This window comes from Ranitomeya variabilis, chromosome 3 (genome assembly GCF_051348905.1).
Source record: "Ranitomeya variabilis isolate aRanVar5 chromosome 3, aRanVar5.hap1, whole genome shotgun sequence".
In the NCBI taxonomy this organism is placed as follows: domain Eukaryota; kingdom Metazoa; phylum Chordata; class Amphibia; order Anura; family Dendrobatidae; genus Ranitomeya; species Ranitomeya variabilis.
This window is the reverse complement of record NC_135234.1, coordinates 116,807,312-116,826,024: the sequence shown is the minus strand read 5'-3', so window position 1 is coordinate 116,826,024 and position 18,713 is coordinate 116,807,312. Positions and strand designations below refer to the sequence as shown.

Sequence of the window (18,713 nt, the reverse complement as noted above, 5' to 3'; positions counted from 1 at the left end):
TGTTCTGGAGGAATTTTAGCCCACTTTTTATTACAACATTGCATAAGTGGAATGTGTCATCAGAATGACCTATTGTTTATTTCAGGGTTTTGTGTTTATTATATATTTATTAAATTCATTTTTTTTTTTACCCATATTACAATATTTATTAAAAATAAGAATTAGAAATCTTGCAATTTTCACACTGGCCACTGGGGCTTTTTTAGACTCTAACTTCCTGTTGTTACAGGAAATGGTCATGTACATTAGCAGCAATGTCAAATAAATCTTTTGTACTGAAGCATCTAATGAGTGTGTCCAAATGTCATTGTGGAGAGAGAGAGCAGGGGATGTGCCTCCTTGATTGTTATGGAAGAAGCAAGGGTGTACTTAAGTTATTGTTAAATAAGCAATGACAAGATCTAATTGTTCATGTCATGTTGTTCATCTGAGGTCACATTTACCTAATTTTAAAACCTTCTCAGAACCAGATTATTCTTATTATTATATTACTGATACATAACACCATAAAATACAAACAGGGTGTACTTAGTTTTTTGTATTACTGCATTTCCATATGTAGACAGCAGGGTTATAGGGGTTGCAGAGGTGTAATTAGTTTTACTCACAAGTGTAGAAGTCAACTGATGTTTCCAGTTGTACTCACCTGTCTCCATCACGAGTTCTGCGGAACTGGTTCCCAATTAAACAAGCTAACAGTTCGCCAACTCGGGCATTTGGCAGGAGAGGTTCGGCAACAGCTCCTATCCAGATGTCAATATTTCTCGGAGTGCCATAAAGGGACATGAATTGTTCAGCTAATGGTCTGTTTCTCAAAACCTGTGCTAGTTCAGCTACATTACTGGGCTCAGAAAGTCCACAAAATCTTCTCCATGCAGTGTATCCTACAAAAATAGGGAGGCAATGTGTAAGACATTACATACAACTCCCGTCCAGTAAAGGATGATAGTGGAGATGACCGGCTGTTATAAACAACATTCAGAATATACATTATTATTATTATTTATTTATTTATTTATAACATGGGAGAAAAAAATGAATATTTTCATATGAAAGACCACAATCCAAAATACAAAAACAGTAACATGGACTACTGACCCCAGAATAGCAATAATTATATCTGTTCAATCAAGGTTGGCAGCATTTATTGTGATGTTATTAAATAATACCCTAAAGGGAGTCTGTCAACCTCAAAACAGAAATTTTACTACTTAGACCTTATTATAGGGAACTTTTCCCCTATAAAACTCATACATCTAGTGTAGATTTTAGTAAATGTGTTTTAGAGAAAAACTGTTATATTACATTAGATGGTGGCCCGATTCTAACGCATCGGGTATTCTAGAATATGTACAGTATGTATGTATATAGCAGCCACATAGTATATAGCACAGGCCACGTAGTATATAGGAGCCATGTAGTATATAGCAGACAAATACTACGTGCCTGTGCTATATACTATGTGGCTGCTATATACATACATACATACATACATACATACATATTGTAGAATAACCGCTGTGTTAATACAGGCCACGCAGTATATAACAGTGGCCACGCAGTATATAACACAGCCCACGCAGTATATAGCAGCCACGCAGTATATAGCACAGCCCCCGCAGTATATAACACTGGCCACGTTATAGCACAGCCCACGCAGTATATAGCAGCCACGCAGTATATAGCACAGCCCCTGCAGTATATAACACTGGCCACGTAATATATAGCACAGCTCACGCAGTATATATCAGCCACACAGTATATAGCACAGCCAAGTTAGTATATAGCACAGAGATGTAGTATATAACAGAGCCCACGCAGTATGTAACACAGCCCACGTAGTATATAGCAATGTGGGCACTATATGCGTGGTTAAAAAAGACTTAAAATAAAAAATAAACATATACTCACCTTCCGAAGGCCCCTTGAAGTCCTGGCGCCGGTGTGCGGTGCATGCGGCAGCTTCCGGTCCCAGGGTTGGTATGAGCGCAGGACCTGTGATGACGTCGCGATCACATTACCGTGACGTCATGGAAGGTCCTTCTCGCATAGCATCCTTGGCACCGGAACCTGCCGCTTTCACTGGCGAGGACGGCGCAACATCAGAGGGTGAGAATAACCTTTTTTTTTAATTATTTTTATTTGTAACATTAGATCTTTTTACTATTGATGCTGCATACGCAGCATCAATAGTAAAAATTTGGTCACACAGGGTTAATAGCTGCGTAACCGGAGTGCATTATACTGCGCTCCGGTAACGCTGGCATTAACCCTGTGTGAGGGCTGATTGGAGGGGAGTATGGAGCGGGCACTGACTGCGGGGAGGAAAGAGCGGCCATTTTGCCACCGGACTGTGTCCGTCGCTGATTGGTCGTGGCAATGGTCGTGGGCGTTTTGCCACGACCAATCAGCGACTTGGATTTCTATGACAGACAGAGGCCGCGACCAATGAATATCCGCAACAATTAGTGCATTTCGGTGCACCTTTCCTCCCTCCTCAATTACAATACTCTGCCCTGCCCCCCCCCCATGGTGGTTGGCAGTGCTCGCTTTGGAGCGCTGCCTAATCTAACTTCCCAGCCCTGTGTTTTCGGACACTGGAGAAACTAAATAGATGCATACACTGTCAGTGCGAGCGGGGCTGAGTTCTTATCCCGCTCCTATATAGCGACCATTTGGCTGTTGCTGAGAGGAGAGGGATGAAAAGTAGCATCATTTCAGTGTATGCATGCTCTCATCTCCCTCTCCTGTGTATAATGGCTGCACGCTTCTGGGTGATACTGTGTGTAGCGAGCGTCTGCTAACCACAGGAGAGGGAGATGACAGCACGCATGCACTGACATGCAGGCAGTGAGTATGGGCACACTGTGTCAGTGTGTATTCTCATCCCTCTCCGATGTCGCTGCTTTGTGATCCTGTGTGTGGCAAACAGCTACTATACACAGGAGAGGGAGATGAGACCTCAGCCCCTGCATGCAATCACACTGTGTAATTAAGCAAGCGATCGACCCCTCCAGGATGTGCAGAGCAGAGAAGTTAGATCAGGCAGTGCTCCAAAGCGAGCACTGGCAATTACCATGAGGAGTATTATAATTGGAGGGGGCGCAAAGGTGAACTGAACACTTGGACACCAAAGCCCAATCATAGTGCTTTGGAACAAAGCACTATATTGTAATCCGAACGTGGATAACTTATTATTATAGTGCTTTGGAACAAAGCACTATACTGTTATTCCACCGTGGTAAACTTCTTATTATAGTGCTTTGGAACAAAGCACTATACTGTTATTCCACCGTGGTAAACTTCTTATTATAGTGCTTTGGAACAAAGCACTATACTGTTATTCCATCGTGGTAAACTTCTTATTATAGTGCTTTGGAACAAAGCACTATACTGTTATTCCACCGTGGTAAACTTCTTCTTATTCTTATTATTCAGTCCGCACGTAATGCGGCCCGAACCGCTAAACTCACAGACTCCAGTGAGGTGTCATTTCGAAGCCAGCGTTCCTGAGAGGTGTGCTAAGTATTTTTCGTGCCGATCGGATTTGTAGTTTTTGCGCAATTTGTGTTTGAAAAAAGTCTTTCAATGCGTTTCAATGGAGAAATTTTCCTATACGTTTATAATGGGCTGGTTTCTGAGGCAATTTCTAAAAATAACTGCCACCTGGCTGATTAGCTCATTGATATGCGCAGTCAGACACAGTTACTATGCCAACGCCTATGAAATCTACATCAGCTCACCAGATCACAAGTTTTGTCAGATAATATCAGCTCTTAAAGTGACAGTACAGCACAATTCCAAACCACTATCCGTAGTCTTATAATTATTAGATGGTGGCCCGATTCTAACTCATCGGGTATTCTAGAATATGCATGTCCACGTAGTATATTGCACAGCCACGCAGTATACAGTGCAGAGCCGCGCAGTATAAAGCGCAGAGCCGCGCAGTACACAGCGCAGAGCCGCGCAGTACACAGCGCAGAGCCGCGCAGTACACAGCGCAGAGCCGCGCAGTACACAGCGCAGAGCCGTGCAGTACACAGCGCAGAGCCGCGCAGTATAAAGCGCAGAGCCGCGCAGTACAAAGCGCAGAGTCGCGCAGTATAAAGCGCAGAGCCGCGCAGTACACAGCGCAGAGCCGCGCAGTACACAGCGCAGAGCCGCTCAGTACACAGCGCAGAGCCACGCAGTACACAGCGCAGAGCCGTGCAGTACACAGCGCAAAGCCGTGCAGTACACAGCGCAGAGCCGCGCAGTATAAAGCGCAGAGCCGTGCAGTACACAGCGCAGAGCCGCGCAGTACACAGCGCAGAGCCGTGCAGTACACAGCGCAGAGCCGCGCAGTATAAAGCGCAGAGCCGTGCAGTACACAGCGCAGAGCCGCGCAGTACACAGCGCAGAGCCGCGCAGTACACAGCGCAGAGCCGCGCAGTACACAGCGCAGAGCCGCGCAGTACACAGCGCAGAGCCGCGCAGTATAAAGCACAGAGCCGCGCAGTACACAGCGCAGAGCCGCGCAGTACACAAAGCAGAGCCGTGCAGTACACAGCGCAGAGCCGCGCAGTATAAAGCGCAGAGCCGTGCAGTACACAGCGCAGAGCCGCGCAGTACACAGCGCAGAGCCGTGCAGTACACAGCGCAGAGCCGCACAGTATAAAGCGCAGAGCCGTGCAGTACACAGCGCAGAGCCGCGCAGTACACAGCGCAGAGCCGCGCAGTACACAGCGCAGAGCCGTGCAGTACACAGCGCAGAGCCGCGCAGTATACAGCGCAGAGCCGTGCAGTACACAGCGCAGAGCCGTGCAGTACACAGCGCAGAGCCGCGCAGTACACAGCGCAGAGCCGCGCAGTACACAGCGCAGAGCCACACAGTATAAAGAGCAGAGCCGCGCAGTACACAGCGCAGAGCCGCGCAGTACACAGCGCAGAGCCGCGCAGTACACAGCGCAGCCATGCAGTACACAGCGCAAAGCCGCGCAGTATAAAGCGCAGAGCCGCGCAGTACACAGCGCAGAGCCGCGCAGTACACAGCGCAGAGCCGCGCAGTACACAGCGCAGAGCCGTGCAGTACACAGCGCAGAGCCGCGCAGTATAAAGCGCAGAGCCGCGCAGTACACAGCGCAGAGCCGCGCAGTACACAGCGCAGAGCCGCGCAGTACACAGCGCAGAGCCGCGCAGTACACAGCGCAGAGCCGCGCAGTACACAGCGCAGAGCCGCGCAGTATAAAGCACAGAGCCGCGCAGTACACAGCGCAGAGCCGCGCAGTACACAGCGCAGAGCCGTGCAGTACACAGCGCAGAGCCGCGCAGTATAAAGCGCAGAGCCGTGCAGTACACAGCGCAGAGCCGCGCAGTACACAGCGCAGAGCCGTGCAGTACACAGCGCAGAGCCGCGCAGTATAAAGCGCAGAGCCGTGCAGTACACAGCGCAGAGCCGCGCAGTACACAGCGCAGAGCCGCGCAGTACACAGCGCAGAGCCGCGCAGTACACAGCGCAGAGCCGTGCAGTACACAGCGCAGAGCCGCGCAGTATACAGCGCAGAGCCGTGCAGTACACAGCGCAGAGCCGTGTAGTACACAGCGCAGAGCCGCGCAGTACACAGCGCAGAGCCGCGCAGTACACAGCGCAGAGCCGCACAGTATAAAGAGCAGAGCCGCGCAGTACACAGCGCAGAGCCGCGCAGTACACAGCGCAGAGCCGCGCAGTACACAGCGCAGAGCCATGCAGTACACAGCGCAAAGCCGCGCAGTATAAAGCGCAGAGCCGCGCAGTACACAGCGCAGAGCCGCGCAGTACACAGCGCAGAGCCGCGCAGTATAAAGCGGAGAGCCGCGCAGTACACAGCACAGAGCCGAGCAGTACACAGCGCAGAGCCGCGCAGTAGACAGCGCAGAGCCGTGCAGTACAGAGCGCAGAGCCGCACAGTATAAAGCGCAGAGCCGCGCAGTATACCGCGCAGAGCCGCGCAGTACACAGCGCAGAGCCGTGCAGTACACAGCGCAGAGCCGCGCAGTATAAAGCGCAGAGCCGTGCAGTACACAGCGCAGAGCCGCGCAGTACACAGCGCAGAGCCGCGCAGTACACAGCGCAAAGCCGCGCAGTATAAAGTGCAGAGCCGCGCAGTACACAGCGCAGAGCCGTGCAGTACACAGCGCAGAGCCGTGCAGTACACAGCGCAGAGCCGCGCAGTATAAAGCGCAGAGCCGTGCAGTACACAGCGCAGAGCCGCGCAGTACACAGCGCAGAGCCGTGCAGTACACAGCGCAGAGCCGCGCAGTATAAAGCGCAGAGCCGTGCAGTACACAGCGCAGAGCCGCGCAGTACACAGCGCAGAGCCGCGCAGTACACAGCGCAGAGCCGCGCAGTACACAGCGCAGAGCCGCGCAGTACACAGCGCAGAGCCGCGCAGTATAAAGCACAGAGCCGCGCAGTACACAGCGCAGAGCCGCGCAGTACACAAAGCAGAGCCGTGCAGTACACAGCGCAGAGCCGCGCAGTATAAAGCGCAGAGCCGTGCAGTACACAGCGCAGAGCCGCGCAGTACACAGCGCAGAGCCGTGCAGTACACAGCGCAGAGCCGCGCAGTATAAAGCGCAGAGCCGTGCAGTACACAGCGCAGAGCCGCGCAGTACACAGCGCAGAGCCGCGCAGTACACAGCGCAGAGCCGTGCAGTACACAGCGCAGAGCCGCGCAGTATACAGCGCAGAGCCGTGCAGTACACAGCGCAGAGCCGCGCAGTACACAGCGCAGAGCCGCGCAGTACACAGCGCAGCCATGCAGTACACAGCGCAAAGCCGCGCAGTATAAAGCGCAGAGCCGCGCAGTACACAGCGCAGAGCCGCGCAGTACACAGCGCAGAGCCGCGCAGTACACAGCGCAGAGCCGTGCAGTACACAGCGCAGAGCCGCGCAGTATAAAGCGCAGAGCCGTGCAGTACACAGCGCAGAGCCGCGCAGTACACAGCGCAGAGCCGCGCAGTACACAGCGCAGAGCCGCGCAGTACACAGCGCAGAGCCGCGCAGTACACAGCGCAGAGCCGCGCAGTATAAAGCACAGAGCCGCGCAGTACACAGCGCAGAGCCGCGCAGTACACAGCGCAGAGCCGTGCAGTACACAGCGCAGAGCCGCGCAGTATAAAGCGCAGAGCCGTGCAGTACACAGCGCAGAGCCGCGCAGTACACAGCGCAGAGCCGTGCAGTACACAGCGCAGAGCCGCGCAGTATAAAGCGCAGAGCCGTGCAGTACACAGCGCAGAGCCGCGCAGTACACAGCGCAGAGCCGCGCAGTACACAGCGCAGAGCCGCGCAGTACACAGCGCAGAGCCGGGCAGTACACAGCGCAGAGCCGCGCAGTATACAGCGCAGAGCCGTGCAGTACACAGCGCAGAGCCGAGTAGTACACAGCGCAGAGCCGCGCAGTACACAGCGCAGAGCCGCGCAGTACACAGCGCAGAGCCGCACAGTATAAAGAGCAGAGCCGCGCAGTACACAGCGCAGAGCCGCGCAGTACACAGCGCAGAGCCGCGCAGTACACAGCGCAGAGCCATGCAGTACACAGCGCAAAGCCGCGCAGTATAAAGCGCAGAGCCGCGCAGTACACAGCGCAGAGCCGCGCAGTACACAGCGCAGAGCCGCGCAGTATAAAGCGGAGAGCCGCGCAGTACACAGCACAGAGCCGAGCAGTACACAGCGCAGAGCCGCGCAGTAGACAGCGCAGAGCCGTGCAGTACAGAGCGCAGAGCCGCACAGTATAAAGCGCAGAGCCGCGCAGTATACCGCGCAGAGCCGCGCAGTACACAGCGCAGAGCCGTGCAGTACACAGCGCAGAGCCGCGCAGTATAAAGCGCAGAGCCGGGCAGTACACAGCGCAGAGCCGCGCAGTACACAGCGCAGAGCCGCGCAGTACACAGCGCAAAGCCGCGCAGTATAAAGTGCAGAGCCGCGCAGTACACAGCGCAGAGCCGCGCAGTACACAGCGCAGAGCCGCGCAGTACACAGCGCAGAGCCGCGCAGTACACAGCGCAGAGCCGCGCAGTACACAGCGGAGAGCCGCGCAGTACACAGCGAGGGGGCCGAGCAGTACACAGCGCAGAGCCGCGCAGTACACAGCGCAGAGCCGCGCAGTACACAGCGCAGAGCCGCGCAGTACACAGCGCAGAGCCGCGCAGTATACAGCGCAGAGCCGCGCAGTACACAGCGCAGAGCCGCGCAGTACAGAGCGCAGAGCCGCACAGTATAAAGCGCAGAGCCGCGCAGTACACAGCGCAGAGCCGCGCAGTACACAGCGCAGAGCCGCGCAGTACACAGCGCAGAGCCGCGCAGTACACAGAGCAGAGCCGCGCAGTACACAGCGCAGAGCCGTGCAGTACATAGCGCAGAGCCGCGCAGTATACAGCGCAGAGCCGTGCAGTACACAGCGCAGAGCCGCGCAGTACACAGCGCAGAGCCGCGCAGTACACAGCGCAGAGCCGCACAGTATAAAGAGCAGAGCCGCGCAGTACACAGCGCAGAGCCGCGCAGTACACAGCGCAGAGCCGCGCAGTACACAGCGCAGAGCCATGCAGTACACAGCGCAAAGCCGCGCAGTATAAAGCGCAGAGCCGCGCAGTACACAGCGCAGAGCCGCGCAGTACACAGCGCAGATCCGCGCAGTATAAAGCGGAGAGCCGCGCAGTACACAGCGCAGAGCCGAGCAGTACACAGCGCAGAGCCGCGCAGTAGACAGCGCAGAGCCGTGCAGTACAGAGCGCAGAGCCGCACAGTATAAAGCGCAGAGCCGCGCAGTATACCGCGCAGAGCCGCGCAGTACACAGCGCAGAGCCGTGCAGTACACAGCGCAGAGCCGCGCAGTATAAAGCGCAGAGCCGTGCAGTACACAGCGCAGAGCCGCGCAGTACACAGCGCAGAGCCGCGCAGTACACAGCGCAAAGCCGCGCAGTATAAAGCGCAGAGCCGCGCAGTACACAGCGCAGAGCCGCGCAGAGCCGCGCAGTACACAGCGCAGAGCCGCGCAGTACACAGCGCAGAGCCGCGCAGTACACAGCGCAGAGCCGAGCAGTACACAGCGCAGAGCCGCGCAGTACACAGCGCAGAGCCGCGCAGTACACAGCGCAGAGCCGCGCAGTACACAGCGCAGAGCCGCGCAGTATACAGCGCAGAGCCGCGCAGTACACAGCGCAGAGCCGCGCAGTACAGAGCGCAGAGCCGCACAGTATAAAGCGCAGAGCCGCGCAGTACACAGCGCAGAGCCGCGCAGTACACAGCGCAGAGCCGCGCAGTACACAGTGCAGAGCCGCACAGTACACAGCACAGAGCCGCGCAGTACACAGCGCAGAGCCACCCAGTATATAGCGCAGAGCCGCGCAGTACGCAGCGTAGAGCCAAGCAGTATGCAGCGCAGAGCCGCGCAGTATACAGCGCTGAGCCGCGTAGTATACAGCGCAGAGCCCCGCAGTATACAGCGCAGAGCCCCGCAGTATACAGCGCAGAGCCGTGCAGTACACAGTGCAGAGCCGCGCAGTACACAGCGCAGAGCCGCGCAGTATACAGCGCAGACACGCGCAGTACACAGCACGGACACGCGCAGTACACAGCGCAGAGCCGCGCAGTACACAGCGCAGAGCCGCGTAGTATACAGCGAAGAGCCACGCAGTATATAGCGCAGAGCCGCGCAGTACAAAGCGCAGAGCCGCGCAGTATACAGCGCAGAACGCGCAGTACACAGTGCAGAGCCGCGCAGTACACAGCGCAGAGCCGTGCAGTACACAGCGCAGAGCCGCGCAGTACACAGCGCAGAGCCGCGCAGTACACAGCGCAGAGCCACGCAGTACACAGCGCAGAGCCACGCAGTATACAGCGCAGAGCCGCGTAGTATACAGCGCAGAGCCGCGTAGTATACAGCGCAGAGCCACGCAGTATACAGCACAGAGCCACGCAGTATACAGCGCAGAGCCACGTAGTTATACTGCCCAGTCACGTAGTATATTGTCCAGTCACATAGTATACTGCATATCCCTGTTAAAAAAAAAAAAAGAATTAAAATAAAAAAGTTACATACTCACCTCCTGGAGCGGCCGGTATCTGATGGTTGTTGCACCTCCTAGAGCGGCCGGTACACGATGCTTGTTGCACCTGGAGTGGCCGGTACCCGATGCTTGTTGCGCGCTCCGGTCCCAAGAGTGCATTGCGGTCTCACGAGATGATGACGTAGCGGTGTTGTGAGACAGAAAGACGGAAGTGCCCTTAGACAATTAGATAGTAGATTACCCCGCTCACCAATTCGGAACCCGAGAGGCCCGGCCCACCAAATCGGAACCCGAGGGGCCCGGCCCACCAAATCGGACCCAGAGTGACCCCGCCCACCAAATCGGACCCAGAGTGGCTCCGCCCACCAAATCGGACCCAGAGTGACCCCTTCCACCAAATCAGACCCAGAGTGACCCCTTCCACCAAATCGGACCCAGAGTGGCCCCTTCCACCAAATCGGGCCCAGAGTGACCCCGCCCACCAAATCGGACCCAGAGTGACCCCACCCACCAAATCGGACCCTGAGGTGCCCAGCCCACCAAATCAGACCCTGAGGTGCCCAGCCCACCAAATCGGACCGAGTGACCCCACCCACCAAATTGGTCCCTAAGGTGCCCCGCCCACCAAATCGGACCCAGAGTGGCTCCGCCCACCGAATCGGACCCAGAGTGGCCGCGCCCACAGAATCGGACCAAAAGTGACCCCGCCCACCGAATCGGACCTAGATTTACCCCGCCCACAAAATCAGACCCAGATTGACCCAACCCACCAAATCGGACCGCCTGAGGGGCACCCAAGTGTCAAAGTCTTGCAGGGGCAGCCCGGGCACCATTCCAAAGCACTATCTGTAGTTCCTTCAGGAAATACCCATCTAGTTCTTATTATTATTCAGTCCGCACGTAATGCGGCCCGAACCGCTTCACTCACAGACTCCAGTGAGGTGTCATTTCGAAGCCAGCGTCCCCAAGAGGTGTGCTAAGTATTTTTCGTGTCGATCGGATTTGTAGTTTTGGCGCAATTTGCGTTTGAAAATGTTTTTTCCCCTCATTGTAATGCTTTTCAATAGGGAAATTTTCACATAGGTTATAATGGCCGGGTTTCTGAGGCAATTTGAAATGTACCTGCCACCTGGCTGATTAGCTCATTGATATGCTCAGTCAGGCCCAGTTACTATGCCAACGCCTGCGAACTGTACATGACCCTAGCAGGACAGTTTTGGCAGATAATATCAGCTCTTAAAGTGATAGCACAGCACAATTTCAAAGCACTATCTATAGTCTTATTATAATTATTGCCCCGCTCACCAAATCGGACCCAGCCCGCCAAATCGGACCCAGAGTGGCGCCGCCCGCCAAATCGGACCCAGAGTGGCGCCGCCCGCCAAATCGGACCCAGAGTGGCGCCGCCCGCCAAATCGGACCCAGAGTGGCGCCGCCCGCCAAATCGGACCCAGAGTGGCGCCGTTCGGCCAAATCGGACCCAGAGTGGCGCCGCCCGCCAAATCGGACCCAGAGTGGCGCCGCCCGCCAAATCGGACCCAGAGTGGCGCCGCCCGCCAAATCGGACCCGGAGTGGCGCCGCCCGCCAAATCGGACCCGGAGTGGCGCCGCCCGCCAAATCGGACCCGGAGTGGCGCCGCCCGCCAAATCGGACCCGGAGTGGCGCCGCCCGCCAAATCGGACCCGGAGTGGCCCCGCCCGCCAAATCGGACCCGGAGTGGCGCCGCCCGCCAAATCGGACCCGGAGTGGCGCCGCCCGCCAAATCGGACCCGGAGTGGCGCCGCCCGCCAAATCGGACCCGGAGTGGCGCCGCCCACCAAATCGGACCCGGAGTGGCGCCGCCCGCCAAATCGGACCCGGAGTGGCGTCGCACGCCAAATCGGACCCGGAGTGGCGCCGCCCGCCAAATCGGACCCGGAGTGGCGCCGCCCGCCAGAGTGGCGCCGCCCGCCAAATCGGACCCGGAGTGGCGCCGCCCGCCAAATCGGACCCAGAGTGGCGCCGCCCACCAAATCGGACCCAAAGTGGCGCCGCCCGCCAAATCGGACCCAGAGTGGCGCCGCCCGCCAAATCGGACCCAGAGTGGCGCCGCCCGCCAAATCGGACCCAGAGTGGCGCCGCCCGCCAAATCGTACCCAGAGTGGCGCCGCCCGCCAAATCGGACCCAGAGTGGCGCCGCCCGCCAAATCGGACCCGGAGTGGCGCCGCCCCCGCCAAATCGGACCCGGAGTGGCGCCGCCCGCCAAATCGGACCCGGAGTGGCGCCGCCCGCAAAATCGGACCCGGAGTGGCGCCGCTCGCCAAATCGGACCCGGAGTGGCGCCGCCCGCCAAATCGGACCCGGAGTGGCGCCGCCTGCCAAATCGGACCCAGAGTGGCGCCGCCCGCCAAATCGGACCCAGAGTGGCTACAACTACCAAAACAGCGCCTGAGGGGCACCCAAGTGTGAAAGTCTTGCTGGGGCAACCCAGGCACCATTCCAAAGCACTATCTGTAGTTCCTTCAGGAAATACCCATCTAGTTCTTATTATTATTCAGTCCGCACGTAATGCGGCCCGAACCGCTTCACTCACAGACTCCAGTGAGGTGTCATTTCGAAGCCAGCGTCCCCAAGAGGTGTGCTAAGTATTTTTCGTGTCGATCGGATTTGTAGTTTTGGCGCAATTTGCGTTTGAAAATGTTTTTTCCCCTCATTGTAATGCTTTTCAATAGGGAAATTTTCACATAGGTTATAATGGCCGGGTTTCTGAGGCAATTTGAAATGTACCTGCCACCTGGCTGATTAGCTCATTGATATGTGCAGTCAGGCCCAGTTACTATGCCAACGCCTGCGAACTGTACATGACCCCAGCACAGTTTTGCCAGATAATATCAGCTCTTAAAGTGATAGCACAGCACAATTTCAAAGCACTATCGGTAGTCTTATTATAATTATTGCCCCGCTCACCAAATCGGACCCAGAGTGGCGCCGCCCGCCAAATCGGACCCAGAGTGGCGCCGCCCACCAAATCGGACCCAGAGTGGCGCCGCCCGCCAAATCGGACCCAGAGTGGCGCCGCCCGCCAAATCGGACCCAGAGTGGCGCCGCCCGCCAAATCGGACCCAGAGTGGCGCCGCCCGCCAAATCGGACCCAGAGTGGCGCCGCCCACCAAATCGCACCCAGAGTGGCGCCGCCCGCCAAATCGCACCCAGAGTGGCGCCGCCCGCCAAATCGGACCCAGAGTGACCCGGGCCACCAACTCGGACCCAGAGTGACCCGGGCCACCAAATCGGACCCAGAGTGACCCGGGCCACCAAATCGGACCCAGAGTGACCTGGCCCACCAAATCGGACCCAGAGTGACCCGGGCCACCAAATCGGACCCAGAGTGACCCGGCCCGCCAAATCGGACCCAGAGTGACCCGGCCCAGCAAATCGGACCCAGAGTGACCCGGCCCAGCAAATCGGACCCAGAGTGACCCGGCCCACCAAATCGGATCCAGAGTGACCCGGGCCACCAAATCGGACCCAGAGTGACCCGGGCCACCAAATCGGACCCAGAGTGACCCGGGCCACCAAATCAGACCCAGAGTGACCCGGGCCACCAAATCGGACCCAGAGTGACCCGGGCCACCAAATCGGACCCAGAGTGACCCGGCCCACCATATCGGACCCAGAGTGACCCGGGCCACCAAATCGGACCCAGAGTGACCCGGGCCACCAAATCGGACCCAGAGTGACCCGGGCCACCAAATCGGACCCAGAGTGACCCGGGCCACCAAATCGGACCCAGAGTGACCCGGGCCACCAAATCGGACCCAGAGTGACCCGGGCCACCAAATCGGACCCAGAGTGACCCGGGCCACCAAATCGGACCCAGAGTGACCCGGGCCACCAAATCGGACCCAGAGTGGCCTCAACCCTGAGGGGCTACAACTACCAAACCAGCGCCTGAGGGGCACCCAAGTGTGAAAGTCTTGCAGGGGCAGCCCGGGCACCATTCCAAAGCACTATCTGTAGTTCCTTCAGGAAATACCCATCTAGTTCTTATTATTATTATTCAGTCCGCACGTAATGCGGCCCGAACCGCTAAACTCACCGACTCCAGTGAGGTGTCATTTCGAAGCCAGCGTCCCTGAGAGGTGTGCTAAGTATTTTTCGTGTCGATCGGATTTGTAGTTTTGGCGCAATTTGCGTTTGAAAAAAGTGTCTCAATGCATTTCAATAGGGAAATTTTCCAATACGTTTATAATGGGCCTGATTTCTGAGGCAATTTCTAAAAATAACTGCCACCTGGCTGATTACCTCATTGATATGCGCAGTGAGACCCAGTTACTATGCCAACGCCTATAAACTCTACATCAGCCCACCAGGTCACAAGTTTTGTCAGATAATATCAGCTCTTAAAGTGACAGTACAGCACAATTACACAGCACTATCTGTAGTCTTATCATTATTGCCCCGCTCACCAAATCGGACCCAGCCCGCCAAATCGGACCCAGAGTGGCGCCGCCCGCCAAATCGGACCCGGAGTGGCGCCGCCCGCCAAATCGGACCCGGAGTGGCGCCGCCCGCCAAATCGGACCCAGAGTGACCCGGGCCACCAAATGGGACCCAGAGTGACCCGGGCCACCAAATGGGACCCAGAGTGACCCGGCCCACCAAATGGGACCCAGAGTGACCCGGCCCACCAAATGGGACCCAGAGTGACCCGGGCCACCAAATCGGGCCCAGAGTGACCCGGGCCACCAAATCGGACCAAGAGTGACCCGGGCCACCAAATGGGACCCAGAGTGACCCGGGCCACCAAATGGGACCCAGAGTGACCCGGCCCACCAAATGGGACCCAGAGTGACCCGGCCCACCAAATGGGACCCAGAGTGACCCGGCCCACCAAATGGGACCCAGAGTGACCCGGCCCACCAAATGGGACCCAGAGTGACCCGGCCCACCAAATGGGACCCAGAGTGACCCGGCCCACCAAATCGGACCCAGAGTGACCCGGCCCACCAAATCGGACCCAGAGTGACCCGGCCCACCAAATCGGACCCAGAGTGACCCGGCCCACCAAATCGGACCCAGAGTGACCCGGCCCACCAAATCGGACCCAGAGTGACCCGGCCCACCAAGCCTCAACCCTGAGGGGCTACAACTACCAAACCAGCGCCTGAGGGGCACCCAAGTGTGAAAGTCTTGCAGGGGCAGCCCGGGCACCATTCCAAAGCACTATCTGTAGTTCCTTCAGGAAATACCCATCTAGTTATAGTGCTTTGGAACAAAGCACTATACTGTTATTCCATCGTGGATAACTTCTTATTCTTATTATTATTATTCAGTCCGCACGTAATGCGGCCCGAACCGCTTCACTCACAGACTCCAGTGAGGTGTCATTTCGAAGCCAGCGTCCCCAAGAGGTGTGCTAAGTATTTTTCGTGTCGATCGGATTTGTAGTTTTGGCGCAATTTGCATTTGAAAAAAGTGTTTCAATGCATTTCAATAGGGAAATCTTCCCATACGTTTATAATGGGCCTGGTTTCTGAGGCAATTTCTAAAAATAACTGCCACTTGCCACCTGGCTGATTAGCTCATTGATATGCACAGTCAGACACAGTTACTATGCCAACGCCTACGAACTCTACCAAGACACAGTTTTGCCAGATAATATCAACTCTTAAAGTGACCCGCCCACAAAATCGGATCCCGAGGTGCGCAGCCCACCAAATCGGACCCAGAGTGGCGCCGCCCGCCAAATCGGATCCCGAGGTGCGCCGCCCACCAAATCGGACCCAGAGTGGCGCCGCCCGCCAAATTGGTCCCAGAGTGACCCCGCCCACCAAATCGGACCCAGAGTGGCCTCACCCCTTTAGGGGCTACAACTACCAAACCAGCGCCTGAGGGGCACCCAAGTGTGAAAGTCTTGCAGGGGCAGCCAGGGGACCATTCCAAAGCACTATCTGTAGTTCCTTCAGGAAATACCCATCTAGTTATTATTATAGTGCTTTGGAACAAAGCACTATACTGTTATTCCATCGTGGATAACTTCTTATTATAGTGCTTTGGAACAAAGCACTATACTGTTATTCCACCGTGGTAAACTTCTTCTTATTCTTATTATTCAGTCCGCACGTAATGCGGCCCGAACCGCTAAACTCACAGACTCCAGTGAGGTGTCATTTCGAAGCCAGCGTTCCTGAGAGGTGTGCTAAGTATTTTTCGTGTCGATCGGATTTGTAGTTTTTGCGCAATTTGTGTTTGAAAAAAGTCTTTCAATGCGTTTCAATGGAGAAATTTTCCTATACGTTTATAATGGGCTGGTTTCTGAGGCAATTTCTAAAAATAACTGCCACCTGGCTGATTAGCTCATTGATATGCGCAGTCAGACACAGTTACTATGCCAACTCCTATGAAATCTACATCAGCTCACCAGGTCACAAGTTTTGTCAGATAATATCAGCTCTTAAAGTGACAGTACAGCACAATTCCAAACCACTATCCGTAGTCTTATGATTATTAGACTGTGGCCCGATTCTAACTCATCGGGTATTCTAGAATATGCATGTCCACGTAGTATATTGCACAGCCACGCAGTATACAGTGCAGAGCCGTGCAGTACACAGCGCAGAGCCGCGCAGTACACAGCGCAGAGCCGCGCAGTACACAACGCAGAGCCGCGCAGTACACAACGCAGAGCCGCGCAGTATAAAGCGCAGAGCCGCGCAGTACACAGCGCAGAGCCGCGCAGTACACAGCGCAGAGCCGTGCAGTACACAGCGCAGAGCCGCGCAGTATAAAGCGCAGAGCCGTGCAGTACACAGCGCAGAGCCGCGCAGTACACAGCGCAGAGCCGTGCAGTACACAGCGCAGAGCCGCGCAGTATAAAGCGCAGAGCCGTGCAGTACACAGCGCAGAGCCGCGCAGTACACAGCGCAGAGCCGCGCAGTACACAGCACAGAGCCGCGCAGTATAAAGCGCAGAGCTGCGCAGTACACAGCGCAGAGCCGCGCAGTACACAGCGCAGAGCCGTGCAGTACACAGCGCAGAGCCGCGCAGTACACAGCACAGAGCCGTGCAGTACACAGCGCAGAGCCGCGCAGTATAAAGCGCAGAGCCGCGCAGTACACAGCGCAGAGCCGCGCAGTACACAGCGCAGAGCCGCGCAGTACACAGCGCAGAGCCGCGCAGTATAAAGCGCAGAGCCGCGCAGTATAAAGCGCAGAGCCGCGCAGTACACAGCGCAGAGCCGCGCAGTACACAGCGCAGAGCCGTGCAGTACACAGCGCAGAGCCGCGCAGTATAAAGCGCAGAGCCGTGCAGTACACAGCGCAGAGCCGCGCAGTACACAGCGCAGAGCCGTGCAGTACACAGCGCAGAGCCGCGCAGTATAAAGCGCAGAGCCGTGCAGTACACAGCGCAGAGCCGTGCAGTACACAGCGCAGAGCCGCGCAGTACACAGCGCAGAGCCATGCAGTACACAGCGCAAAGCCGCACAGTATAAAGCGCAGAGCCGCGCAGTATAAAGCGGAGAGCCGCGCAGTACACAGCGCAGAGCCGAGCAGTACACAGCGCAGAGCCGCGCAGTAGACAGCGCAGAGCCGTGCAGTACAGAGCGCAGAGCCGCACAGTATAAAGCGCAGAGCCGCGCAGTATACCGCGCAGAGCCGTGCAGTACACAGCGCAGAGCCGCGCAGTACACAGCGCAGAGCCGCGCAGTACACAGCGCAGAGCCGCGCAGTACACAGCGCAGAGCCGCGCAGTACACAGCGCAGAGCCGAGCAGTACACAGCGCAGAGCCGCGTAGTACACAGCGCAGAGCCGCGCAGTATACAGCGCAGAGCTGCGCAGTACACAGCGCAGAGCCACGCAGTACAGAGCGCAGAGCCGCACAGTATAAAGCGCAGAGCCGCGCAGTACACAGCGCAGAGCCGCGCAGTACACAGCGCAGAGCCGCGCAGTACACAGTGCAGAGCCGCACAGTACACAGCACAGAGCCGCGCAGTACACAGCGCAGAGCCACCCAGTATACAGCGCAGAGCCGCGCAGTACGCAGCGTAGAGCCACGCAGTATGCAGCGCAGAGCCGCGCAGTATACAGCGCTGAGCCTCGTAGTATACAGCGCAGAGCCCCGCAGTATACAGTGCAGAGCCCCGCAGTATACAGCGCAGACACGCGCAGTACACAGCACGGACACGCGCAGTACACAGCGCAGAGCCGCGCAGTACACAGCGCAGAGCCACGTAGTATACAGCGAAGAGCCACGCAGTATATAGCGCAGAGCCGCGCAGTACAAAGCGCAGAGCTGCGCAGAGCTGCGCAGTATACAGCGCAGAGCCGCGCAGTATACAGCGCAGAACGCGCAGTACACAGTGCAGAGCCGCGCAGTACACAGCGCAGAGCCGTGCAGTACACAGCGCAGAGCCGCGCAGTACACAGCGCAGAGCCACGCAGTATACAGCGCAGAGCCGCGTAGTATACAGCGCAGAGCCGCGTAGTATACAGCGCAGAGCCACGCAGTATACAGCACAGAGCCACGCAGTATACAGCGCAGAGCCACGTAGTTATACTGCCCAGTCACGTAGTATATTGTCCAGTCACATAGTATACTGCATATCCCTGTTAAAAAAAAAAAGAATTAAAATAAAAAAGTTACATACTCACCTCCTGGAGCGGCCGGTATCTGATGGTTGTTGCACCTCCTAGAGCGGC

General features: G+C 56.7%; 1 protein-coding gene across 2 annotated transcripts in view; it reads right to left on the bottom strand.

Moving 5' to 3' along the window:
- The window catches only part of LOC143815422 (myeloperoxidase-like), a 95,205-nt gene that overhangs the window by 20,047 nt on the left and 56,445 nt on the right, over positions 1-18,713 (bottom strand). For both annotated transcript variants that reach the window (XM_077294583.1, XM_077294584.1), the window contains exon 12: positions 647-884. In XM_077294583.1, coding sequence (XP_077150698.1) covers positions 647-884 — 238 coding nt within the window. The remainder of the gene's footprint in view (positions 1-646; positions 885-18,713) is intronic.